This window comes from Panthera pardus, unplaced genomic scaffold, assembly GCF_024362965.1.
Source record: "Panthera pardus isolate Hobbes unplaced genomic scaffold, ASM2436296v1 HiC_scaffold_13, whole genome shotgun sequence".
Classification (NCBI taxonomy): Eukaryota; Metazoa; Chordata; class Mammalia; order Carnivora; family Felidae; genus Panthera; species Panthera pardus.
The window spans coordinates 133,607,073-133,634,745 of record NW_026526688.1 but is presented as its reverse complement, the minus strand read 5'-3'; the positions used below and the strand labels follow the sequence as shown (position 1 = coordinate 133,634,745).

At 36.4% G+C, this 27,673-nt stretch overlaps 1 protein-coding gene across 8 annotated transcripts in view; it reads left to right on the top strand.

Moving 5' to 3' along the window:
* The window catches only part of PTPN13 (protein tyrosine phosphatase non-receptor type 13), a 227,976-nt gene that overhangs the window by 186,110 nt on the left and 14,193 nt on the right, over window positions 1–27,673 (top strand). For 7 of the 8 annotated variants that reach the window (XM_053901411.1, XM_053901413.1, XM_053901412.1 and 4 more), the window contains 14 exons: window positions 342–501; window positions 2,078–2,292; window positions 2,409–2,507; window positions 4,510–4,868; window positions 6,003–6,186; window positions 8,022–8,180; window positions 8,694–8,865; window positions 8,966–9,176; window positions 12,464–12,534; window positions 15,188–15,249; window positions 17,666–17,759; window positions 18,432–18,569; window positions 18,671–18,759; window positions 25,501–25,556. In XM_053901411.1, the coding sequence (XP_053757386.1) occupies window positions 342–501; window positions 2,078–2,292; window positions 2,409–2,507; window positions 4,510–4,868; window positions 6,003–6,186; window positions 8,022–8,180; window positions 8,694–8,865; window positions 8,966–9,176; window positions 12,464–12,534; window positions 15,188–15,249; window positions 17,666–17,759; window positions 18,432–18,569; window positions 18,671–18,759; window positions 25,501–25,556 (2,069 nt within the window). The remainder of the gene's footprint in view (window positions 1–341; window positions 502–2,077; window positions 2,293–2,408; window positions 2,508–4,509; window positions 4,869–6,002; window positions 6,187–8,021; window positions 8,181–8,693; window positions 8,866–8,965; window positions 9,177–12,463; window positions 12,535–15,187; window positions 15,250–17,665; window positions 17,760–18,431; window positions 18,570–18,670; window positions 18,760–25,500; window positions 25,557–27,673) is intronic. The other variant, XM_053901409.1, reaches the window with a different exon arrangement.

The window sequence follows — 27,673 nt, the reverse complement described above, 5'->3', positions numbered from 1 at the left end:
TATTATAGCATAGCGGTGTTTTTATTCTAGTGCCCAAATTTCTTATAACATGTTTATGTTATTTCTATAAGAGAGATTTTTCTTTTTAATTATTTTTTATACAGAAAATAAGAAAAACTTGACTCTGAAATTTTCAGTCCCTTGCTTTGTTTTTTGTTTTTGTTTTTTCCCCTCCCTCTATCTATGTTTTTGGGTTTTCTTTTTTTTCTCTCCCTCTATCTATATTTTGGTGGACCAGTTACTTTAAATGATTTTATAAGATCAACCATATAAAGTCCTCAAAATTTACCTACTTTCTTATAATTCTTCTTAGTTAATGAAATGCTATTCCATTTGTCCAGGTGGTTCATCTGTTATTAGAAAAAGGACAGTCTCCAGCATCCAAAGAACATGTCCCCATCACCCCACAGTGCACCTTTCCAGATCCAGATGCCCAAGGTCAAGCCCCAGAAAAGATGAAGAAAATGACTCATGTCAAAGACTACAGCTTTGTCACTGAAGGTCAGGCCTTGGGAGACTGTCATCTCACCTTTAACTTATTCTTGACTTAGTCAAAATTTGATTTTTGTATGTTGGATCATAATTCATGCCTGAGTCCCTCTAATTACTCTTGTCAAGTATAAATAATCTGATGGATCACTATACCATTTTTTTTTAAGGACATATATATGCACCTCTTAAGTCTGAAAGACCTTAGGTAATGAAGTCATGCATGAAACAACTTTTGGTCACTTAATAGTCCTTTGAATAGTTATAAAATTCAAATGAAATTTTCAAGGAAAAAAATAACTATAAATAATTGCTGAGAATGGCTTCAAACTCATATGAAACCTTGACTTGTAACATTTTCTATATTTTTGATTAATTCTGTGGACTTGTCAAGCTAACCCTAGGTAGAAATTCACCTCATAGTTCCCAGATCATGATCTTTCTTACAAACTTTGCAAGCTCTTGGACATACTGCTACTTGGTAGTAAAATAAGAAATTAAGAATAGGGGCACCTGCGTGGCTCAGTCCGTTAAGCATCTGACTCTTGATCTTAGCTCAAGTCATGATCTCACAGTTCAGGAGTTCGAGCCCTGCAGAGTCTGTCTGGGATTCTCTCTCTCTACCTCTCTCTCTGCTCCTCACCCGCTCTTGTTCTCAAAGTACATAAATAAAAGTTTTTAAAAAATAAGAAAATTAAGAATGAGGTAGTACTGAGCTTTTCATAAAGCTAAGTGTTCATAATACAGAAATACCCTTTATTCTGAGATTTCCATCTATCTCATTTTAAGGGGCATAAATGTCCTTTACTTTATAAATGCTGATGGTGGTATATACCATTGTTTTGCTTTTTATTTTAAATCCTTATTTGATTACCAAATGTTTAGTGCCTCAGAATTAGTTGCAAAAATAAGGAGAAAAAATAGCCCAGCCTGTATTATTTTATCTGATTATGAAAATAAAATTAGCATACCTACTTTACCTCTTTATATTGCCTTGTATTGTTTATTTCTTCCATCACTCCTTCCTTAAATATGTTACTTCATTCTTTTCTGGTTATTGTTCTTTCAACTTCTTTTGTTGATTGAAATTTGTTTATAATGCCATATCAATTTACTGGATTACATTATACCTCACTGAAACACTGGAATGTCAGCTTACTTTCCCCTACCCTTCTCTAACATTTGCTTCACTCTTCTTACCATCTTTCTCCCATTGTGTCCCCAAACTTCCTTCATTCTTACCCTTCCCCAGATTTTTCTCTTTTTTTTTTAATGTTATTCTATAATCTTTGAAAACACATGGGATTAAAGCATAATTTTATTTTCAGAACCCAGATATCAAACCCTCTCTTCTGTTCAAGTAGCTTAGTTCATGCAGCTTAGTTTATTAAGTTTTTTTAATGATAGAGAGTGTGAAATAGGATTTGAATATAGAATAAAAGTACAGTAAGTGCCTGTAAAGCTGTAAATATTCTGAGAAGATGGGTTTTTTAAAATGTGTCTAAAAGCACATACGTTTGTATGTGCATATGTGTACACAGCACGATAAGAATATTTAAATTTTTTTAATGTTTTTTTTTTTCTCCAGAGAATACATTTGAGGTTAAATTGTTTAAAAATAGCTCAGGCCTAGGATTCAGTTTTTCTCGAGAAGACAGTCTTATTCCTGAACAAATGAATGCCAGCATAGTAAGAGTTAAAAAGCTCTTTCCTGGACAGCCAGCAGCAGAAAGTGGAAAAATTGAAGTGGGAGATGTTATCCTAAAAGTGAATGGAGCCTCTTTGAAAGGACTATCTCAGCAGGTGAGCCCCCAGGTGTTGAATGTAATACTTCTAATAATGAGATGGATTAGCCTTTCATTATGATTTCATAGTGCTATCTTAACTGTATCTTCATTTGTCATTCATGGTACCCCTAGGAAGTCATCTCTGCTCTCCGGGGAACATCCCCAGAAGTATCCTTGCTTCTATGTAGACCTTCACCTGGTGTGCTACCAGAAATTGACCCTGCTCTTTTGGTGAGAACTATGAAAAGTTAATTTATATTTTTATAGAATAGCAATTGAGTGATTAATTCAGCTGTCATGGTTTTGTCACTGATTGATCTCCTGGGTCTCATCTACTTTATTCTTTAACTAGGAGTATCTTGGGTGTGTCACGTGACCTCCAAGTGCAGTCTGCATATGTAATATAAAGTAATTCAATTCACTTTCTCTTCTCTCCTTTCCACTTATAAAGTTCTAGGATTTTAGGAGTTTGTTTTCTAAGCATAAATAGGAAAAGATTTCAAATCATGGTTACAGGGGTGCCTGGGTGGATCAGTTGGTTAAGCATCTGACTCTTGATTTTGGCTCAGGTCATGATCTCATGCGTTCATGGGTCCGAGCCCCGCATTGGGCTCTGCAGAGCCTGCTTGTGATTCTCTCTCTCCGTCTGTCTCCCCTCCCTGCTCACACACTCCGCCTCTCTCTCTCTCAAAATAAATAAATAAACCTAAATTTAAAAAGTAAATAAATTAAAAATAAAATACAATAATGGTTACAAAGCCCTTCTGTCCATTTCTTCATTGAACCAAACTGGGAAGCATAATTCTCATTCTGAGCTAGTTTAAATAATAAAAACAATTTGAGGGGAGCCTGGGTAACTCAGTCCGTTGGGCGTCCAACTTCGGCTCAGGTCATGATCTTGCGGTTTGTGGGTTTGAGCCCTGCATTGGGCTCTGCACTGACAGTGTGAAGCCTGCTTGGGATTCTCTCTCTCCCTGTCTGTGTCTGCCCCTCCCCCCACTTGTGCTCGCTCGCTCTCTCTCAAAATAAATAAATAAACTTTAAACAAGTAAATACATAAATAAAATTTATTTGAGAGTTTTTGCCCTTATTTTTAATACTAGAAATCACAGAGCAAGCAATATGTTTGTCCATTTCCCTTTCTTATGTCAAGGAATAGCTAAAGGATCCAAAATCTATTTTGATGGTTATTTATAAATTACATGCTGATAGGTAGGAATCCATACATAGATGGATAATAATATTAATATAATTGAAGAAGGACAACTTTTGTCCTCTCTACTTTATAGTGTGTTCCATTACCAATAAACATGACCCCTGGGTATGAAAGGCAGCAGTGTCTGGCCCCAGAAACTTTGGTCTTTATGTCCGGGAGAGGGGTAGTTGTAGGATATTAATAGGAAAATATGATTTCTGTAAGGTGTATTATAAACAGCATTTTATGAGACTACATTGATTTTTGGCACCAGATAGGAAGAACTGAGTAGAACTCTCCTCTTAATGAGTATATAAATTGATACAATCTTTGTAGAAAGCAATCTGGAAATACTTAGCAAGGCCTTTCAAAGCATCCTATGTACTGACTATTATATAGAAAATTATAAGGAAATAATGAGAAACTCAGGTGAAAATGTACATACAAAAAAGCTCTAGATTTCTATTGTAGCAGAAAGTTAGAAGCAACTCTATAAAATAAAAGAATTCTGAAATAAGTAAAAGGTATAGCCATCTGTGGGATCATTACATAGTTTTGTGCAGTTTTTTTCAAAGCATATTTAAGGACCTCAGAAAAAACTCATGATTGAAACCTAAATTTCAAAGTAGGCTACAGGGGTGCCTGGCTGGCTCAGTTGGTGGAGCATGTGAGTCTTGATCTCAGGGTTGTGAATCTGAGACCCACATTGGGTATAGTGATTACTTAAAAATAAAATCTTCCATGCTGTTCCACCATCTTGGCTCCCCCCTACTTAAAAATAAAATCTTAAAAAAAAAAAAGGTAAGATATAATATATAATTCTGATGTAAAGTATAAGTCATATGATATTAGTTGTTATTTTCGCATATATTTATATATGATTTTTCTGTGTAATGAGCATAGGTTACCTTTATTATCAGAAAATAATTGAATATTTTAATAGAAAGTGCTGCTGTTCAGCATGTTCCTTTTCAATTAAGTGTTTTAACGTTAATATAAGTTGTCACACCCCGATCTCTTTAAATGTGTCCATTACAGACCCCGTTGCACTCTCCAGCACAAGTTCTCCCAAACAACAGTAAAGACCCTTCTCAAGCAGCATGTGTGGAGCAAGGCACCAGCTCAGATGAAAATGAAACGTATGACAAAAACAAGAAACAATGTACATCCAGGAGAGACAGTTACAGTGACAGCAGTGGGAGTGGAGAAGACGACTTAGTAAAAGCTCCAGCAAAGATACCAAATATGAGTTGGAGTTCAGCTTTGCATCAGACTCTGAGCAACATGGTATCACAGGCACAAAGCCAACGTGAAGCATCTAACGATCAGGAAGACACCATTTGTACCATGTTTTACTATCCTCAGAAAATGCCTAATAAACCAGAACTTGATGACAGGTATTGTCACTATTATGTGTAGCACTCAAAGCAACTGCTTCTTGTTTGTGACAGGAGCAGCAACATACATTTCTCTAAGAATGAAATATGTCTGTGTGAACTTCACAGTGATCAGGCAGATGATGGCTGTATTGGATATCCAGTTACTGTGACTGACAGTTTTAGTTAGCAAAACCGTAAGCTCTCTAGCCGTTCAGCCTGAGACTTGCTGCTCTCTTGAGTATATTTACTAGTAATTGGGAAAGTTGTTTGTATTTCACCATAATTCATATTACTTACAAGAAAGAGAAAAGACCTATTTTGATACTGATGGGGTAGGAGAATAGGGAGTACTAATACAAAGAGAAGTGATTGGTGGGGAGGAGACAGTTTGCAAAAGGTAAGCATAGAGGCAAAAAAAGGAAAAGACTACATCTGTACCTCTAACAATTATTCATACATTTTACTGTTTGGTTACATCTTTGTGTATATCTAGGTGCAACCATACTTGTTCAAGTTCTTTTGGTGTTTTGGGGCTTTTTTTTCCCCATTGGATCATCCAAAATAACCACAGGAATAAGACTTATATTCTTTTTCTATTTCTTCTCTTTCTTATTATGTTGAAACACACATTAGGCTTCTGAAAATATTGGCTTCAGCCTTTAGTTAATGACTAGGAATCAAAAGTCTATTTATTTAACCTGTCTTACTAATTTATGCAGCTTGAAGAGCTTCAAAATAGAATCTGGACAGGGGCACCTGGGTGATTCAGTCAGTTAAGTGTCCGACTTTGGTTCAGGTCACGATCTCACAGTTCTTGAGTTCGAGCCCTGTGTTGGACTCTGTGTGCTTTGGATTCTGTGTCTCCCTCTCTCCCTGCTCTTCCCCTGTTTGTGCTCTCTCTCTATCTCTCTGTCTCAAAGATAAATAAACATTAAAAAAAAAAAAAGAATGTGGACAGAGAATAAAAATGGGTATTGTTAGCATCTAGCAGACATGAAATAAATTCATAGTCCAGAGTTAGGCAAAAATTAGCTAGGAATGCAATCATAAGCAGACATGAATATGTGTTAAGCGCTTTCTGTTTGTGGCACAAACTTACTGTATTGACATTGAAATGTATTTGAAAATAGTCTTGCTTCTTTCTCTCTGTAGCAATCCTCCTTCCCCTCTACCACTGGACATGACTCTTGGGCAGAGCTATCAACCCCAATCAGAATCTGCTTCCACTAATTCAATGGATAAATATCATATGCATCACATTTCTGAACCAACTAGACAAGAAAGCTTGACATCTTTGAAAAATGACTTAGAAAACCACCTTGAAGACTTTGAGCTGGTGAGTTGTTTCCTCTGTATTAAGAAAATTCTGGGGGCACCTGGATGGCTCAGTTGGTTAAGAGTTGATTTCATGAACTCATGTCATGAACTCATATCATGTCATGAACTCATGATCTCATGTCATGATCTCATTGTTTATGCGTTTAAGCCCCACGGAAGTCTCTGCACTGACGGTATGGAGCCTGCGTGGGATTCTGTCTGCTCTTCCTCCACTCACACCTTCACACATGCAATCTCTCTCTTTCTCTCAAAATAAATAAACGTAAAAAACAAATTCCATGTTTTGTCAGTTAAGATGTAGTTACACAAAGCTTCCCTTTAGGGAAAAGGCTGATTTTTGAGTAGGTTCATATCCAGGTCCAGTAAGTAGATAACATATCTGCTGTGTTTCTCTGCCAAGAACCAGGGGAAAAGACAAAAAGACCTGGAAATAAATCCTGACGCTACCACTGACTTGCTATAATTTGGCAGATGCCTATGGAAGGCATCTCATTCATCTGAGCCTTAGTAGTTCTGGCTATAAAATGGGGCTAGTAACCTCCTAGGACTGTGATGAGGATTAAAAGAAATATAGGTAGAGTACCTAATACAGTTATCTACTATTTCCCGAATCCTGATGAGTTGCCTATTTAATTTTTAATCAAATTTGAATGTAAGTTTTTCTCTTCCACACTTTTTTGTATATGCCCAAATGGAATCCTTTACATTGTACAAATAACCCTATAACTTCTGAATCTTTAAATTCAGTTTGGAAGCCAAATCTCCAAGAATAATATCCTTTACATTGATTGAAAGTCAGCCTTTTTCAATATTGTTTTTATTATCCAAGTAATAAATATTTATCATTGGAAAATTAAAAAAACAGATTTAAAAAATACTGAAACCACTGATAATCTCACCACCTAAAAATCATAAACATTTTGGAGTTAATCTCTTCAGATACTTGGTTTGCCTAGAAGAGTGTGTGTGTGTGTGTGTGTGTGTGTGTGTGTGTGTGATATATACATCTTCAGTTTCATTCTCAGCAATAGAAAATAATCTTTTCGAAAAGAGAAAAAAAGCTTTGCAAGATTTCCTTTAGAAGTGTGTCATCACCCCTGTAAACTGTAAGCAACCTTCATATCTCATTCAAAATCTTTTTTTTTTTTTTTAATTTGAGAGAGAGAGAGAGAGCATAGGCAGGGGAGAGGGGCAGAAGGACAGAGAGAGAGAGAGAGAGAGAGAGAGAGAATCGCAAGCAGGTTCCAGAGTCAGCATGGAGTCCAACACAAGGCTTGATCCTACAACCCTGGGATCATGACCTGAGCCGATGTTAAGAATCGGATGCTCAACTGACTGAGCTACCCAGGTACCCCTCAGTCAAAATCTTTAAAAAAAATTTTTTGTACAACTAAATGAAGTTGTAATATCTAATCACCTAAAGGCTTCATGTTTTTACAAGAAAACCTTTTCTTTTGTGGCTCTTGGCATCTATCTTAATTGCTCAGAAATAGATGAAGAATTTTCCTACACCTTCCCCTCAAAATATATATCAAAGGATCATCAAAGTATAACCATTCATGTGTCCTTGTTTACCTTGAAAATACAAAAATTGAAGCATGAGTAAGTTTTGTCTCAGCTATCTTTAGACAACACATAGTGTTGCTTCTAAACCCAACTCTTAGATGGGGATACATTCTATCTAGAATTGGATAGACCTAGCTTCACTTGGCTGAGATCAGTAATCTTTTAAGGTTTGACTTCCTCCTCCGCTATTCAGTAGAAATAATAGTCATCTCTGTTCGTCAATGGGCAAAAATAGACAACCTAAAGAGTCGCTGTTTTCTTCCCTAGGAAGTAGAACTCCTCATTACCCTAATTAAATCAGAAAAAGGAAGCCTGGGCTTTACAGTAACCAAAGGCAATCAGAGTATTGGTTGTTATGTTCATGATGTCATTCAAGATCCAGCCAAAAGCGATGGAAGGCTAAGACCTGGGGACCGGCTCATAAAGGTGAGACATTAAAGAATGGATTTATGCAAATGTGGCCAGAGACCAAGTCAGGGCTGGAGAAGGAAGAACAAGAAGGTTGAGTTAATATAACACTCCATTTCTTTGTTTGGTTTATGTTTTCCTTCTCCACCTCTTAAAAATAAAGGCCTTTGTATAGTTAACAGTTTAGGGAATGCTGAAAGTGCCCTTTTTAATTTGAAAGTTCCTCTACTCTTACTTAAAGCATTACATAAGCTGTCTTGAGTCTTAGGGACAGAAAGTTTCTTAAATTACCATGAGGATAAATTTCCTATATTAGCAAAATAATGATGCATTTGTTAGATATTTTACGTTATTATTTCACATGTAATTACTTGCTCATTGTACTTATGATTTCCACAGTAAAGGGAATTAGCAATAAATTAGAGACCATTCTCTTACTGGCTAAGGTAGAGCTAGGGAGATTGCTGTATTTTCATGGCAACTTCTCTTTCCAAAACTGTAATCTATTTTGCCTCTTTCTCATTTTTGTAGGTTAATGACACAGATGTGACAAACATGACTCACACAGATGCAGTGAATCTGCTCCGAGCTGCACCCAAGACAGTCAGATTAGTCCTAGGACGAGTTCTAGAATTACCCAGGATGCCAGTGCTGCCTCATTTGCTACCTGACATTATATTAACATGCAACAAAGAGGAGTTGGGTAATGCACATTCAGGCTGTGTGCAGTGTGATTTTGTTGGCTAGGTTAAAAGTAAGTACTCTTAAGACTAAGGAAAACCAATATTTTCTATTCCCTGAAGGTTTTTCCTTATCTGGAGGTCATGACAGCCTTCATCAAGTGATATATATTAGTGATATCAATCCGAGGTCAGTTGCAGCCATTGAGGGTAATCTCCAGCTATTGGACATCATCCACTATGTGAACGGTGTCAGCACACAAGGAATGACCTTGGAAGAAGCTAAGAGAGCATTAGACATGTCGCTTCCTTCAGTGGTGCTGAAAGCAACAAGGTACTCTGCAATTACTTGTGGGGTTTGTGTGTTTGCTCATGTTTCAGGCTGTTGATCACACCTACGTTATCTTAAAAAGATATTCCTGAATTAGTAACTCACAGACTAAACTGGCAGTTTATAAAGCTAGAACAGACTTCTTAATAGGAGATTCCAAGAGCACTTTAAGTGGATTAGTGTTTGGATACATATTTGCAGTTGATAATAGGGTGGTTACCACATTTGTCAGGATGTCTTCAATTGCAAGTAAAAGAAAATACAACTCAACAGTGGTTTAAACAATAAAGGGAACTTACTAGTTTATAGGATTTAAAAGTGCAAAGATGAGGTGGTCATCAGGTGAAATTTGATGCAGGCTATGGCTCCATTTTTTGCTGTTTTCAATTACCCTCTTTTCTGTGTATGTGTTTCCTTCATGATTGTTAAGTGGCTTTGTCACTTAACACATGGCACCGTCCAGAGCAATCTTCTAACAATTCTCACCAATAACCATGGTAAAGCAAGGACTGTCTATTTCTTGCCTTAGACCTAAATTAAGGCTATCCCTTGAATTGAGACAAAGAAATAAGAATATATCAATTGGCCTAGGCCAGTCCTGGCCCATTCCCAGAGCTGGAACAGAGTTAGTTCTGCCCAAACGTCATGTCTACAGCCAATGAGGCATAGAATTGTCACTTTCACCATACCTCATGACAATTTCACATTGTAAGAAATGCTAATGGCAACTTTTCCTTCACTTAATAATAGAAATAAATTGAAAAAAAAAATGTATGCATTAGTTTCAAATTACTACAAATATAGTGGCATAAATGATAAGTTTATTAATAGTTCTGGAGGTCAGAAATCCAAAATGAAAAAAAAAAAAAAGATCCAAAATCCAAAATGGATTTCAGTTGGCTAAAATCAAGATGTTATCAGGGTTGCATTCCTTCTTTAAGAGGTTACAGGAGAAAATCCATTTCCTTGCCTTTTCCACCTTCCAGAGCTTCCCTTCCATCCTCAAAGCCAGCAGGCATAATACTCTACTTATGTTGTCACATCTCTTTCTCTGACTCTCTTTCCTCCCTTCCTCATTCATTTATAAGGACTTCTGTGATTACATTGGGCCCACCCAAGATAATCTCCTCATCTTTAGATCCTTAACTTACATCTTTAAAATCCCTTTTACCCTGTAAGGTAACATATTGACAGGTTTGGCAGATTAGGATGTAGCCACCTTTGTGGGGCCATTATTCTGCCTACCGTAATGTACACACAGCCAGACTTTCTAAATTACACATTTATGTTACATTTATGTCTGTGATACATGGTGAGTTTTACATAGTATGTCTTTAAAAGTATAGAAAATGTAATTAAATAATTTGATCATAAACATTTGTTCCTTCTAAACCTTTAAATTTGATTGTGTACTTTTTTTCTTTGAATATAATCCCTAGTCTGTTTCCCTCATATATTTTTTTTTTTAAGTTTATTTATTCATTTTGAGAGAGAGAGAATCCCAAGCAGGCTCCAGACTAACATTGTTAGTGTAGAGCCCGACATGGGGCTCAATCCCATGAACTCCAAGATGATGATCTGAACCAAAATCAAGAGCCAGATGTTTAACCTACTGAGCCATCCAAGCACCCCTACCTCATATATTTCTAAAAATTAGATTGGAATACATTTATTTTCATAGGTGTAGCTGAATGTTAATGAGTGAAAGAGGAAAGTGTTCAATCTGGAAAATATTTTTGTGAAAATTAACATCTCTGTGAACCATAGAGCCAGCTAATTTTTTTGCCTCAAAACTAGTAGAGTACCCTTCATGCTAGCTCTAAAATCACTCTCTTTTGCCCTTCTGCTTTTCTCTTCACTTTAGTCACAACAGATATAGTGGTGCTAGTCACAATTACTTTCCCCTTCATTCTTCTTCCAGCTCTCTCCACTACTATATATATCTACCCTCTTTGAAGCCCACAGCCAGCAATAACAGAGAGGTATATATTTGTGGTAATTGTCTGTATGTCAAGAACTGTACAGGGTCTGTGGTCTTACCCAACTTGCAAGCTAATAAGCCAGCCTGTTATTGTTTCTTGGATGCTGGTAGAAGGTATGAAACTCCTGGGTCAGAGACAAAATACTTTTTTGGTAACCACAAGCAACAATGGCATGGTATTGGGACAAGTTCCACACATCTTCTAAGTCTCCTGAAGATGACACATGTGGCCTAGTGGATTCCTGCACATGCAGTGGGTTGTAGTACCAGAGAGAAATACCATGAGAAGAAGAGGAACCCTGCCCTTCATGGCAGCCTGTAAGAAAACCTGCTTTTTATTTGGAGAAAGAGCCTCCCTCATCCCTCAAGCTTGCTCATCACAAACATAGCCTTGAGAACTGGCCCATATAAAAAGCAGTCAGGGCCTTTCATTTCTAGGGTACCCAGGAAGAATATGTAGGATGTGTAGGGCCCATAGTAAATTGCTTCTCCCAGCACTATATACTTTAGGCAACCTCCCTTTTCTCTCAAGTACTAGCAGTGTTAAGATTGCATACCAGTCCTCTGTTTCCAAGGTGATGTCTTTAACAGTTTTTCACATTGGGTGGTACTATCCTTCTTATAATCTTTTAAATATATATATACACATACATATATATATATATATATATATATATATATATACACATATATATATACATATATATGTATGTGTATATATATATAATGTATATGTATATATAATATATGTATATTGTATATGTATATATATAATGTATATGTATATATAATATATGTATATTGTATATATGCATATATGTTTATATGTATATATATAATGTGTATGTATATATAATACATATGTATATATATTGTCTAGATTTTCACTTTAAATAACTTTTTTAAAAGCATGTATCAAGGGTTTCAGATATACAAAACTTAGTCATCTATAATTCCTAAGTTATCTTTGAACCATCACCTGAATGACAGTGAACTAAGTTATTAGATCATGAATATTACAAGTGTTTTAAATGAGGGGAAATACAGTAATGTGTTAATCCTAAACCCAGAGAAAAATTATGTAAAGAAATGATTCTTAATCTTTTTTGGGTCAAGAATATCTCCCTCTAGAAAAGAGGTAGATGAAAACTGATAAATATTTTGTCTACAGCTTCCGGGTGCCTAGACCCCCTGAAGCCTATCTGGAATAAAATTCTTGTGGCTCAATAGTTACCAAGTGGTTTGAAGGGTATTTAAACAAACATCTTAAATAATTTGGAATTGCCTTTTTTTTTTTTCTATAACACAGAGATGGCCATCCAGTGGTCCCCAGTTCCAAGAGGCACACTCTTGCAACCCCACAGTCAACCAAAGTCAACGGTAAGGATACATTCATTTTGTGACACAAGTAGTTATGCAGAGATAACTATTTTTTTTTCCCAAAAGCAAAATTGGAGACTATCACTACAGTGTTTTTATCACCCTTCCAGAGTGCTTTTCAGGATCTAAGTACAAAAAATCACATTTAAATAAAAGCATCTCTAAAATTCAGTGCGTAATAGGAAATAGTTGAGCAGCATGGACCATGGGATTTACAGCCAGATAGACCTGAGTTTATAAGTTCTGTGTGCCCTTAGGAAGTTACTTGATCTGTATCCAAGCTTCTATTTCCTATTAGTAAAATAAAAATGTTAGTACTATCTATCTTATAAGGTTATAATGAAGCATAAATGCAATAATAATATGTAAAATGCTTATCATAATGATTGTCACATAGCAATTTATTCAGTTATTGAGTCTCTTCTGTGTGCCAGGCATTGGTCTGGGCATTGGGAGCATGGCAATGAATACACAAAGTATCTGTCTTACATCCTAGCATAATAAAAGAAATTGTAGTATTAGTGGTCGCAACCCCTGCTAACATAAATTTAATGCTTATTCTTCAGAATAAGCATTCTTCTAAGTGCATTAGTCCTCAAAACAACCCTGTGAGAATAGTGTTACTATTATCCTCCGTTTATAGAAGGAGAAACTGAGACACAGAGAAGTTTGATAACTTACCCAAACTCACAGAGTTAATAAATGGGAGAGCCAGAATTTAAACCTGGGGTTTCTGATTCCATGCTCTCATTCACATAATCGGGTTCAGTAAACGTAGCTTCTGATGCCCATGATAAGAATGATAGACGTGGGAATGTGGTTGAAATTAATGTATTTGAAATGTGAATTCAGTACTTCATACATAACTAAACTTTTAGGTTATCAGGCAGTAACATCTACCAAAAGAATCTCACTACTACAGTTGTAGTTTATCTTCAAAACACTAAATTACATCTGTTCCCCTCCTCGCCAGTTTTCTTGAATGCCTTAGGGATCTCAGCTTCTCTCTAATAGCTCCAGTTCACGTTAGAGAGGGACTATCTCACAGAACAGTCAGGAGAGCATTTTTTCTAGTGACTTACGGGTAGTTACTTGTTGCCTGTTTGTAGTTTCAGAGCTAAAGAGAGCTAAGCCCTGCCCACCTTGTAGAAACTGCCTAGCGAACTGTCTTTATGGGGTTCTCTCACTTGACTCCCTTAGAACTGATCCTTTATGAGTTCTGAAAATCAGTATCAATAATGGGAACTCTCTTATAGTGATGGGAATATAAAATGGTACAACCATTTTATAAAACAGACAATTTCTTTAAAAAGTTCAGCATGTGCCTCCCATATGATCCAGCCATTCCACTCCTTTTTGTTTACCCAAGAGAAAAGAAAGCATATATCCATACACAAAAAACTGTACATGAATGTTTTAGCAGCTTCCTTTGTGAAAGCCAAAATCAAAAACCACTCAAATGTCCAAAAACTGCTGAATGAAGAAACCAATTGCAAAATATCCAAACAACAGTACTATTCAGTAATAAAAATGGTCTGGTACTCATAGCAACCTAATCAAAATAACCCCTCCAAATAAGACAGCTGAGTGAAAGAAGTCAGACAGAAAAAAGTTTATACTGTGTGATTCCATTTATTCAAAATTAAAGAAGATGGAAGTCATAGTGACCGAAAGTAGATTAGTGGTTGCTTAGAGACAAGGTGAAGGGCAATTAGGGGAACAGGAGGGAGACAGTACAAATAATAAGCTATGATGTTCTGAACTATTCCAATATGACTTTTTGAACTAGTAGTTTATTACTGGTATGCTCTTTCAGTACTTTTCTTGGAAGGTTGATAATGTTTTATACCTCCTGGAAATAATATTAAAAAACATTCTTGACTGTTTGTAATAACATCATCCACATAATTATAGAAATTCATGTCTAAAAATTTCATGTCAACCTTCATCTTTCTAGGTGGAATTATTTTTAGGTCATTTTCAAATAGAAGTCCTTGAGTACACAGATGGGTACATTTTTTTTCTTTTCTGTTCTTTTCTTTTTTAACTTTCCAAACTCTGCTATATGTTTCAAAGTCTCTTAAAGATATAATTTGATGAATCAAATTATTTTTAAATATGATTTTTAACTGTAATATGTATTACATTTTTAATGTAATATGTATTGAATCTTTGTACTGGTGGCTAAGAGTTAAAAGTAACATTTGGTTTAGACATATATTAAAAGTTCTGTTTAGTTGTATCCGTAACTTACTTTACTGTGTTAAATTGATAGCCGTTATGAAATGATATGAATGGTGCACTATCTTTCCTTAAATAGTGAAGTTAGTGTAGATCAGTACCTGTGATGCCTCTCCCATTCAGTTGAGAGAATTTACATTCAGTGTCTGATACTAGAACCATTCAGACCGAACTGAGCTTTTGTGCAGACTATAGTATTTTCTTTTAAGAAATTAGCTTTTTCCTTGGGATAAACCCTTTTCTAATATTTGATTTTGTGTAGCTGGTTTTAAATCATTTTGCAATATGACCTCTTTTAGTGCACTAATGAAAATAAGAACATGCACAGAAGTGTGGGTTTTCTTTCACTGTTTTGATGTCCCTATTGGGTTCCAACTGGCTCTTCTCTTACTCTCTGTGTTGTTCCTTTCAGGTCACCACACTGTGGAGCCTTGCCACAAGCCTGTCCTCACTCCTAGTAATTCATCCTCCAAGGTAAGGAAAAGGCTACCTTCTTCCTGTCATACTGCCTTATCTAAATACCCAGCTTGTTTGTGTCTTGAACCAAACTGATTTCGCATTTAAATATTTGCCTTTTTTAGATACACGTACTGATATAAGGAATATATTTTAGGGAACTAAATAGACCTTGCTGAATAAAGCACACAGTGTAAAGGTCCTACATGAGCAACCCTACGTCATTTGGCACATATTCAGCTCTTATATAAGCTAATCTCTTAAATGGATAGCTTCAATACTTAGATCTTTTTATGAAAGTTCACAGTTCTTTTGGTTGTGTGTTAGATACCCAGAAGAGAAGAACATACATAATTAAGAGTAGAATTGGTCCTTTGAGTTAATAGTGGTCAACAGTGACCCTCAAATGACAATCCTCTACTGCTAGTAAGGAAAAACAGTACTGACAAAAGAAATAGACATACTTGCTTTTAGAAGGACATGGAAAATGCTTTACCTCATAATAAAATGTAAGAACCTAGGGGCGCCTGGGTGGCTCAGTCGGTTGGGCGTCCGACTTCGGCTCAGGTCACGATCTCGCGGTCCGTGGGTTCGAGCCCCGCGTCGGGCTCTGGGCTGATGGCTCGGAGCCTGGAGCCTGCTTCCGATTCTGTGTCTGCCTCTCTCTCTGCCCCTCCCCCGTTCATGCTCTGTCTCTCTCTGTCTCAAAAATAAATAAACGTTAAAAAAAAAAAAAAAATGTAAGAACCTAAATCATTTAAGATTAACAAAGAAAAATCTGGAGGTGAATTAGCAAAGCTACTTTAATACATAGCTGAATTCCACTTCAAGCTTTCTCTTTAAGGCTATGTGTATGCCCATTCATTTGGCTAACATTTCTTTTTATGATTTTCTTTTGGCATGTAATGAACATTCTAAAACAATCCCAGCTGGATATCCACTTTGTGGAATTGTTTAATCCCACACACATCCCATACAGTCTGAGCCCCACTATTTGAATGCCTTTCCACATAAGCTCCAGAGCTGAGGCATTGGTCTCCTAGTAATCTGAAAATCCTGTCATCTCAGCAAAATCTGGACAAAAGCTGGATTTAACATAGAAGGAAAATTTAGTGACCAGAAGGCCAAAATTCCATGCCTTTCACCTCACTGGTCCAGCAAGTCTTTAAAAGATATTGCAATAGAAGAATTATTAGGCAGAAATGATTGGGGCACAGAAATAAAAATGCCTTGGTCTTGGTATGTTTGTGGATTGAGAGAAAGCAAGACCCACTATTCCCTGTTTATTCATAAGGTCTACAGTTATACAGAGCTGGAACACCTGGATTTTCATGTATTTCTAGTGTTAGTCATGTTGTATGGTGCTTATTTTCTTTTTAAATATCAGCATGTTGTTGAAAGGGAGAAGGGGAGAATTTCTTTTTAAGTTAACATAAAACACTCAGAAGCTAGGACCTTGGTTATTCATGGTTGCAAACATTTTTTGTTGGAGTTAAAGTCTTTCAGGAAGTGTCTCAAGCAATACTCTGTCCTTGATGCTAATGTCTGTGCTATGAATTTCTCATGAAGATTGGAGTTTCACAATCCAGTAAAATCTGACATTGTGTAACCATTATGTATGAAGAAATAATTCTATTGCGTCTATCATTTCTACTTTTTATCTTGATAAAAAGAGTAAAATCTTTGGAGCAAACCACCTTTTATTTGTGTAAAATTATTTCATTTTATCCTAACCATCTAATTTTGCATTTTTACCCAAATCATTTTTCTTTCAATAGGCCATGTACCATGAAGTGTTCACAATTTACCATTGAGTTAGAAAGTTAAATTCTGTTCAATAAGTAATTTGTAGTTATGAATCCATTGTTATTCTTCTTAAATTGAGATGAGATTTAGACTAGACTTAAAAATCTTTATATCCAACAGTTGACCAGGATGTGAAACTGGAGTTTATGTCCAAGTCACAGCTTCACAAATACTTAAAAGATTTTTTCCCTTTCCCCCAACTTATTAGTTTAGTAATCCTATAAAACTTTTAGAAAAGATTTAAAGGAAGACAAGTCTCATAAAATATGCCTCAAAAAAGAGATTTCTGCACTCAAATAAGCTTAGGAAATACTACATAATAGACTCTTGGCAACTCAAAATTTATATTAGTAAACACTGTGAGAATTCTTAGAATAGAAATACTGATTTGATGTTGTATTATGTGCTGTTTCCAGAGGTTTTTGGTGATGGAAAGTCCCATTCTCTTTGTACATTCCATTGTACTGATGTTTCCTAGAAACATTCATCTATCATGGAGAGATATCAAATGGATTATGTACAAAGAAAGAGGGAGAGAAGGACACGATGGGGCAATCTACAGTCCCTCCCTAATCCTGGAAGTTAGCAAAATAGTAAACTAATGATTTGCTCTGGTTTCATACTTTAGGTTAATGGGGAAGAAATAATTGAAGTTTTGTGCCCTGAAGGAAAATGCTCTACTTGTCAGATGAAGGGATCAGCAGACTTGATTCTCTCCAAAGGTAGTTTTTCCAAATCAGTCATCCAATTACTCTAAATGTCCTAATAGTTCAGGTAATAAAGAAATATTAGGTATTGGGCTTACATGTTTCTATAGTGTAACAAGGAAAGATTGTTGTTCAAAGAAATAAAAGAACAATGTAAAATTAATTATTGTTCATTGCATTACTGTACAAATGTGCTGTATCCTAATATTAAAAATATTTTTAGATGATTAAAAAGATAGCTGGTTTTGTTTGAATAGTGTTTCTTACATTCCTTGGAAGCAGCAATTCACAGGTAACCTAATTAGAACATTTTTCTTGGACATGTATGGGCTACCCTATTATATCCTTAATTTTTGTAACCTAACTTCTTGAGTTTCTTTCATGAATTAGTAATTTGGAATCAATTTAGGAAAATAAGCATTAAATTCTTGATGTCTCATGGAAAGATTTATTCACAGACATAGATTTTGGTTTGTTCTTTTTAAGCTACATTTGTGTGATCTTCTGTCACAGCAGCCAGAGGAGTGCTAGAACTAGAAATGGCTGGGTTGCATGAGTCTAACCGCTTTTCCAATCATGGCTGCCTTTCAAAGTAGATGCTTGAAATTTGAAAGACCTGATGTAGCGTCTCTTTCTCAAATCAATATTTTTAAAGTAAAATCTCATATAAAATTACTGTTTTTCAAGAATCTAATGTACAAGAAGATGATATTTATGATGATCCTCAAGAAGCTGAAGTTATTCAGTCTCTGCTGGATGTCGTGGATGAGGAAGCCCAGAATCTTTTAAACCAAAATAATGCAGCAGGAGATGTCAGTGTTCCAGGTAGATGAACCAGAATGAATAAGTTGGTACACTAAGGAGTGCAAGAAGGAGGCCTCTAGGAAGCATTTTAATTTCTCTTGGCCCACTTATTTCTTCCCCAGGTTCATTGAAAACCAATGGGAAGTTATCTGAAGAGAGAGCAGAAGATACAGACTGTGATGGTTCACCTTTACCTGAAGACTTTACAGAGGTAAGGATAAGAGCTAGATAAACACCACAGGAGGTTATCTCTTGTTAGAATTATGTATCTTCTTACATAAAGTTTGTTTTCTCTGCTGAGGCCTTATCTCTGCCTCCACCAACCCCCCATTTCTGATTTTCCAACACCACTCATCCCCTGCCCCAACTCTGGCATTTGCAGGTTTATGTTTACTTGTCTGGTTCCTGTAGACATTTGACTTTGCAGCCTATCCTAGTGTGCTAGGGCTGCCACAACAAAATACCACAAACTGAAAGACTTAAGAAACAGAAATTTATTTTCTCACAATTCTAGAGGCTGGAAGTCCCAAGGTGCCAGCAGAGTTGGTTTCTGGTGAGACCTCTCTCCTCCGCTTGCAGATGACCACCTTTTCACTGTGTCCTCACATGCCCATTCGTCTGTGTTCATGCACCCCTGGTGTCTCTTCCTTTTCTTATAAGGACACCAATCCTATTGGATTAGAGCCCCATCCTTATGACCTTATTTAGCCTTAATTACCTCCATAAAAACTGTCTCCAAACAGTCATTTTGGGGTTAGGGCTTCAACCTGTGAATCTTGCGAGGGACACAATTCAGTCTATAACAATCTATTCTTTAACAAGTTATAAAATATAATTAAATAAAATTTCATTCACAATAGTTAAATAAAAGTATAGGCATAAATTCAACCCAAATGTACAAAACCTATATTATGAAAACTTTAAAACTCTACAAAGAAGCAGAAGAAATATTAAAGAGAAACATTTCTTATTCCTTGATAGAAAAACCCAAAATTTAACTTCTCCCTAGATTTACCCATAAATTAATATGGTCCCATAAAATATTTCAACTTTTTTTTTAATGTTTATTTATCTTGAGGAGGGGAGTATGAATGGGTAAGGTTAATAATGATGGGTAATGGGGCAGATAAAGAATGGGTAAGGGGAGAGAGAGGGGGAAAAGAGAGAATCCCAAGCAGTCTCACTCTGTCAGTGCAGAGCCCAATGCAGGGCTCAATCCCATGAGCCATGAGATCCTGATGCTGAGCCTAAATCAAGAGTCCAACACAACTATCTGAGCCACCTAGGAGCCCCTTCAACTTTTTTTTAATGAGAGGCAGACTAGCTTGGTAAAATGATTTTAAAGTTCACTTGGAAGAAATTAGAATGTAAAACTGTTCAGGACAAATCTAAAAATTAAGGTTTATGGAAGGAGAATATTCCTACCAATTATTAGTAAATATCATGTAAGTTGTTCTACCACCAAAGTGCAGATAGATCCCGCAAATATACACGTTGAGAATTCAAGATGTTAAAGACCAAACATTTTGGGACAGTCCATCCTTTAAATTTAATAAATTGACGCTTGAATATATGGGACATCTGCTTCAGAAGAGATTTTGACTAATAGTAAACAAAACAAAGAAAGTGAAAAAACAAATTCAGGAAAGGAGAAAACAAAGTACTGAGATAAAAACATGAAGAAGTTATATTTGTATCAAACTCTAAATGTGTTAAAATCACTATGGAAATTATATTCATAAGCAGACAAATTCAAAAAAGACAAATATGACTAATCTTCGTAGCTGAAAGGAAGACTAAGCCAGTATTCTGGAAACGTTTTCTGTTTCATTTTAAATTTCTAGAATGTTGCCTACATTTGAGTAGTTTTAAGAGTTACCTAGAATTTCTGAAAATATTTAGTTTTTCATAAGTATGCTTCTTTGGGACCACCCTAAACAAATTGTAGATTATTTATTGAACTGGCTCATAATAGTGTGTTCTACAACCCTGGAAGTTGTTTTGTTTTTGTTTCTTTAACTTTTATTATTGAAGTGTAGTTGAAATACAATGCTCTATTTTCAGTTATGCAACATAGTGATTTAACAATTCTATACATTATGCAATGCTTACCACAGTAAGTGTAGTTAACCACCTGTCATCCTTCACAGTTATTACAATGTTATTGATTCTCTTTCCTGTGCTATACTTTTCATTTGGTGACATTTTATAATTAATTAATTTATTTTAGGTAGCTCCATGCCCAGAATGGGGTTTGAATTCATGACCCCAAGATCAAGAGTCACATGCTCCACCAACTGAGCCAGTCAGGTGTCCCATGACATTTATTTTATAAAGTTTGTATCTCTTAATCCCCTTCACTTATTTCACCTATCCCCTCAGCCCTGCCCCCCCTGCCAACCACCAGTTTGTTCTCTGTATTTATGAGTCTGTTTCTGTATTTTGTTTGTCTATTTATTTTTTAGATTCCACATCTAAATGAAATCATATGGTATTTGTCTTTCTCTGACTTACTTCACTTAGCATGATATCCTCCAGGTCCATCCATGTTGTCACAAATGGCAAGATCTCATTCTTTTTTATGACTGAGTGATATTCCATCATGTGTATATACCATATCTTCTTTATCTATTGTTAGGCACTTAAATTGGTTCCATATCTTGGCTGATGTAAGTAATGGCTGCAGTAGGGGTGCTTGTCTGGCTCAGTTGGTAGAACACGCAAGTCTTGATCTCAGGGTCATGAGTTCAAGCCCCACATTGGGTGCAGAAATTACCAAAAAAAAAAAAAAAATGTTTCAATAAACATCGAATTTGTGTTTTCATTTTCTTTGTGTAAATACCCGATAGGGAAATTACTTGGATTGTATGTACAACCCTGAAAGTTTTAGGGTTTTAACCCTGAAAGTTTTCTCATGAGTCAAAAGTTAAGCTACTTTTGACATTATAAATGATATGATGATGATATTATAAATAGTATAGTATCACACAGGGTCATTTGTCACTGTCTTGTAACTTGTCACTCTACACTTAACTACCTTTTAATGAAGTACTTCAGGCCAATGTCTGAGCTTTATTTATGAATGAAGGAATGAATGCCAGTCATATACATAGTGTAAATCATCATCTAAAGTTTCAAAACTATTCACTTAGCTATTGCTGAACTCGTTTGACCCTGATTAAGCTGGGGATAACAAGGTAAGAAGGTATATCAGGGTTTCTGTCCTCAATTTGCTTGTATAGTCTAGTAGTCAATTTGGGAGCTGTACAATGTAAATAAGTAAGTACAATTTTTAAAACTATAGTAAAAACATGTCCTGATAAATGTTTATATGGAATCCAGAGAATGTTACAAAGAATTGTGGAATAATAGGGACTATACAGGAGTTGATGGGTATGGTTATTAAGGCTTCTGAGAGAATTAGCATTTTATTTATTTATTTTTTAATGTTTATTATTGAGAGAGAGAGAGACAGAGCGCAAGTGGAGGAGGGGCAGGCTCCAGGCTCTGAGCTGTCAGCACAGAGCCTGATGCGGGGCTCGAACCCACGGACCGTGAGATCATGACCTGAGCCAAAGTTTTAGCATTTTGAAGGTATTCGGTAGGTGAGATGCAATAGGAAAGAGCATTCCATACTGAGGAACTGCTTAGCAAGGACATGAAGGTCTGGATCAGCCTGGGACATTCAGGGCACTAAATCATCGCAAGTAGGGTGTCATGTGGTATCTTGAAAGCTAAGACTGAAGAGATAGGGAGGGGTGAGTTGAGCAAGTGACTTAGATGTCATGGCAAGGAATTTGGTCTTTCTACACCTCTGGACAGGCAACTTTCCTGAGAGAGATAGAAACATGTCCCCCATTAGCTCAAAACATCTAAGATGGAGAGAAGAAAGGCATGGCCTCCTAAGACATGACATCATTGTGCTGAAATACATCAGCACACTTCCTATGTTGTTTCTAATACTGGTTATTAATCAGTAAACAATAGAAACTTTCAGTAGCTTTCCATCACCTATAAGATAATCATGCTTGACTGACTGTAGGATCCTGGCTTTATGGGCATTCGACTGATGTAGTCACACAGCCCTATGCTTAGAAGAGCTCCTCATGTGCTGTGCCATCATCTTGAAATTCTCAATTTTTTAACAAGATATCCCATATTTCCATTTGACAATGGGCACCACAAATGATACAGTTTGGTCTTGGACCCAGGAGATATCTCTACTCTTCAAGTTGCTGGATCTGGATTCTTTGAGCAATAGGATAACAAACCAACCTTCAGATGGGCTGACCATGGTAAAATCTAAGTCTTTTCCTTGAGGCAGTGCTGCAGCTGCCTTCTCTTCCAAGGAGCCTACAATCCAGAATGAGAAGAGAGACCGAAGGCCATCTCCTTGACCCAAACCTACCCCGTACACAGGTGAACTTTGCAAAATAGTGGAAAATTTTTCTTTAAGTTTTTAAATTCCAGTTAGTTAACATACAGTGTAACATTAGTTTCAGGTGTATAGTTTAGAGCACTTCCATACAGTGCTCATCATGACACATGTGCCCCTTAATCCCCATCACCTATTTAACCCATTCTTCCACCCGCCTCCCCTCTGTGGTAAACCATAGAATTTCTTCTCTATAGTTAAGAGTCTGTTTCTTAGTTTGCCTCTCTGGTTTTTTCCCCATGATTGTTTGTTTTGTTTCTTAAATTTCACATATGAGTAAAATCGTATGGTATTTGTCTTTAACTTATTTCACTGGGCATAATACTCTGTAGCTCTGTCCACATCCTTGTAAATGGCAACATTTCATCCTTTTCATGGCTGAGTAATATTCCAGTGTGTGTGTGTGTGTGTGTGTGTGTGTGTGTGTGTGTGTGTACACATACATATCTTCTTTATCCATTTATCAGTCAGTGGACATTTGGGCTCTTTTCATAATTTGGCTATTGTAGATAATGCTGCTATAAACATGGGGGTGCATGTGTCCCATCAAATTAGTATTTGTATGTCTTAGGGTTTAATTACCCAGTAGTGCAATTGCTGGATCATAGAATAGTTCTATTTTTAACTTTCTGAGGAAACTCCATACTCTTTTCCAGAGTGGCTGCACCAGTTACATTCCCACCAACAGTGCAAAAGAGTTCCCCTTTCTCCACATCCTCACCAACATCTGTTGTTTCTTGTATTTTTCATTTCAGCCATTCTGACAAGAATATTGATATTGGAAAATTGATATTGTTGTAGTATCACTATATTTTATTTTCAATTGGGTTTTATCTCACCATTTTCATATTAATAACAGTTGACTCTTATAAAAGGCTTTATACTTTTCAAAAGTATCACACTCATGGTAGATTCTTAGACCAGGCTTTTGATGGGAAATACAAAATCCAAATGACTTTACTTGGAAAAAAATCAACCCAGACTAAAATTATCAACTTGTAGAAACAGGTAACATCTAAGAAGCTTCCTTTTAGTGGATAAAAGCTTCCTTTTATCCGTGGATAAAAACAAGCTACATTTTTTTTCTTCCTCCATAGAAATTCTGCATTTTCCTCAAACTGAAGTTCATATCAGAATAATTTAATTATAAATACTTCTTAAGTCTAAAGGTCTATAACTGAAAGATCGTATTAAAGATTATTTATATCTTGGGGCACCTGGGTGGCTCAGTCGGTTGGGCATCTGACTTTAGCTCAGGTTATGGTCTCACGGTTCGTGGTTTCAAGCCCCATGTCAAGCTGTGTGCTGACAGCATGGAGCCTGGCGCCTACTTCAGTTTCTGTGACTCCCTCTCTCTCTGTTCCTTCCCCACTCATGTTCTGTCTCTCTCTGTCTCTCAAAAATGAATACACATTTTTAAAAAAAGATTTTTTATATCTTTATTAAAGAAGTGAGACAACCTTCCGTGGCTCAGGCATAAGCACGTGTAGGCACACAGTGGTAACCAGGTGTGGTTCCTGCCCTTGTGGAGCTTATAGTCTAATGAGGAGGACAAGACAATGATCAAATAAACACCCAAGTAAACATGAAATTACAAGTTGTGATAAGGTCTATGAAGTTTAAAAAGAAAAGAAGCGGTGCCTGGGTGGCTCAGTTGGTTTGACGTCCGACTCTTGATTTCAGCTCAGGTCATGATCCCGGGGTCATGGGATTGAGCCCCACATCGGGCTCCATACTGAGCATGCAGCCCGCTTGGGATTCTTTCTCTCTCTCTCCCTCTGCCTCTCTCCCCACTCGTGCTCATGCTCTCTCTCTCTCTCTAAAATAAGAGAAAAAGAAAAAAAGTGCTACAAATAAAAGCAAATGGATTATGGAGGTAAACAGCAGCCAGGTAATTCAGGGTCTTGAAATGAAAGGACTGTCCCATTTGTTAAGATAATTTGTCCTAATAAAGATTGGAATGTAAGATTTATTAATCATCTAAGAATGAAACTTGTCATCTTCTGATTGTAGCAAACTGCACTTGCAGTATTTGGGTCTCTGAGACACCATGCTCACTTAAAGTATGAGCTGATTGGTCTATGTTCTCCACAGAAGGACCCATCACTTTAATAATAAAAGGGCAAGATAATTTAACACACTGAAAATTACTAAGATTTTTCTGGAGAGCCCATTTTCAGATTTTAAAATTGAAGTAGTGTAAAAATATATATACTGAATATGCATGTCTAATCATACTTCAGCTATACATCTTGTCTTCTCCTTACCTCTGTACCATTAATATCCCTTATGAGAAATGGAAAGCCAGTCAGTAAGTGGGACCAGCAAAACTCTTGGGCCACTGAAGATGCCTTAGCCACAGTTTGACATTAATTGAATCTCATACGTGTGTTTGTTATATGAGGATGGACATGACAGAAAATATAGGAAATAAGTAACAGAAACAAATTGAACACTGAGATTGTTTGATTTTTTTTTACAATGGGCTAATGTAATTTTTATTTCTCTTTATTGTAGTCTATCAAAATGAATGGCTGTGAAGAATATTATGAAGAAAAAGTAAAAAGTGAAAGGTAAGAAAATAATCCCTTAAAGTATATAACAGGGGCACCTGGGTGGCTCCATCAGTTGAGCATCTGACTTTGGCTCAGGTCATGATGTCACAGTTCATGAGTTCGAGCCCCATGTCAGGCTGTGTACTGACAGCTCAGAGCCTGAAGCCTGCTTCAGACTTTGTGTCTCCCTCTCTCTCTCTGCCCCTCCCCCACATGTTCATTCCCCCTCCTTCTCTCTCTCTCTCTTTCTCTCTCTCTCTCTCTCTCTCTCACTCAAAAATAAATAAACATTTAAAAACATTAAAGTATAAAAATTCCATTGCTTTTTAGAAGTGCTCTGAGGTGGGGGTACCTGGCTGACTCAGTTGGTGGAGCATGTGACTATTGATCTCCGGGTCATGAGTTCAAACCCCACCCTGGGTGTCGAGATTACTTAAAAAATAAAATCTTTAAAAAAAAAAAAAAAAAGGTGTTCTGAAGATTTTCATTTAGATATTGCTTTTGAAATTAATTTATTCTTTTCCAATGAAATGAGAATGTTGACTAAATTATGGACCTATGGCTGAATATTAAGAATGTTTTTAAAATACTGTTATAAGGGTTCAGGTGGCATGTGACAATGTATTTGTTATAACATTCCTCCAAAAAACAGTATCCTTGACCATGGGGAAAAAATGAAAGAAAGGTCTAAAAGGGAAAGTGCCAACAATGAGGAAAGTCTGGCAAATATCTGGGCCAGCTGCCAATAATTGTAAAGATACAAGCTCTTCCCTGTTAGGCAAGGGAAGGGGAGGAAGAAGGTCGGGGAAACTAGTATATCTAATTTATTTGAATGGCAGTTAGAAACCCTATTAACATATAAATTTTATCTACATGTTACTAATTCTCGGATACACTTTCTTTTTGATTTTAACATTTCTGAAATCATGAAGGGCCTTACAACCATCAATATAATTTCTTCCTTAATGTGAACAAAATAATAGTGTATCTTACAACGATGAGCGTCAAAGATTCAAAGAATTGTAATACATAACCTTCAATCTAGCAATTTCATTTCTAAAAAATGGCTCCCACTACCACATGTGTGCAAAGACATTTCTACAAAAATGTAATTGCAACATCATTTATACTTGTAAAAAAATAATTACACAAAATAAATTAGGGTATACGCCTACAAGCACCCATGAAACACTAAAGCAGCTAATCAAAGGAATGATAAAGGAGGGAATGCCTGACGGAAGGATCTCCAAACTATACCCTTGCAAACAAAATATATTTATTACATGACAAAAGCAACCTCATTGATGCAGAACTTGCAAATTAAATGTTAATTGCAACCCATAACTATCTGGAACAGAGGAAAACATTCACCATAAAAGCAACATAATTGCTACCCCGTTATTGATGTTGTGGGACCATTGTACATGTCTTGTTTTAATGGTCTATACTAATGTTGTTTTGTTCCCCCTGAATATCATAAAATGCAAAAATGTGTTCAGCCTTTTACATTATGCTTTTTCATCTCATTGCTAAACTTTTGTCCTGCCTGGATTCTCTTTTCTAGCCATCCACCCTACCAGCAAGATGGCATCTACTGTGTACCCCTAGAATAATGGGAACTTGTACTGTGTTTTATTACATTACCTGAGTGTCCTGATGCAGAAATGTCCCTCCAGCCTCCACTTGTAGCAAAAGACAGATGTGCATCAACAGAGACTTCTATAAATAAATTAAGATACATCCATATGGTACAATAATAGTAGGTAGCCGTTAAAAAGACACAGAGAGCTCTACTGACACAGTTGTAATTGGTTATCTGTGTTGAAGCGGGCAACAAACCACTTTCTCTGTCTCCAAGGGACGCCTTCAGTCTAACGTCCAAAGACAGGATTTGTTTGAAAATAAATTTTAAACTATATTAAACAATTCTGTACTTCAGTTTAATTTACATCTATCAATAAATCTTAGGACTTGTAGGCTTGGGTTTTTCAAATCAGATCATCTGTTTTTTTTGTTTTTTTAATTTTCTTAACATTTACTTATTTTTGAGAGACAGAGAGAGACAGAGCATGAGCAGGGGAGGGGCAGAGAGAGAGGGAGACACAGAATCTGAAGCAGGCTCCAGGCTCTGACCT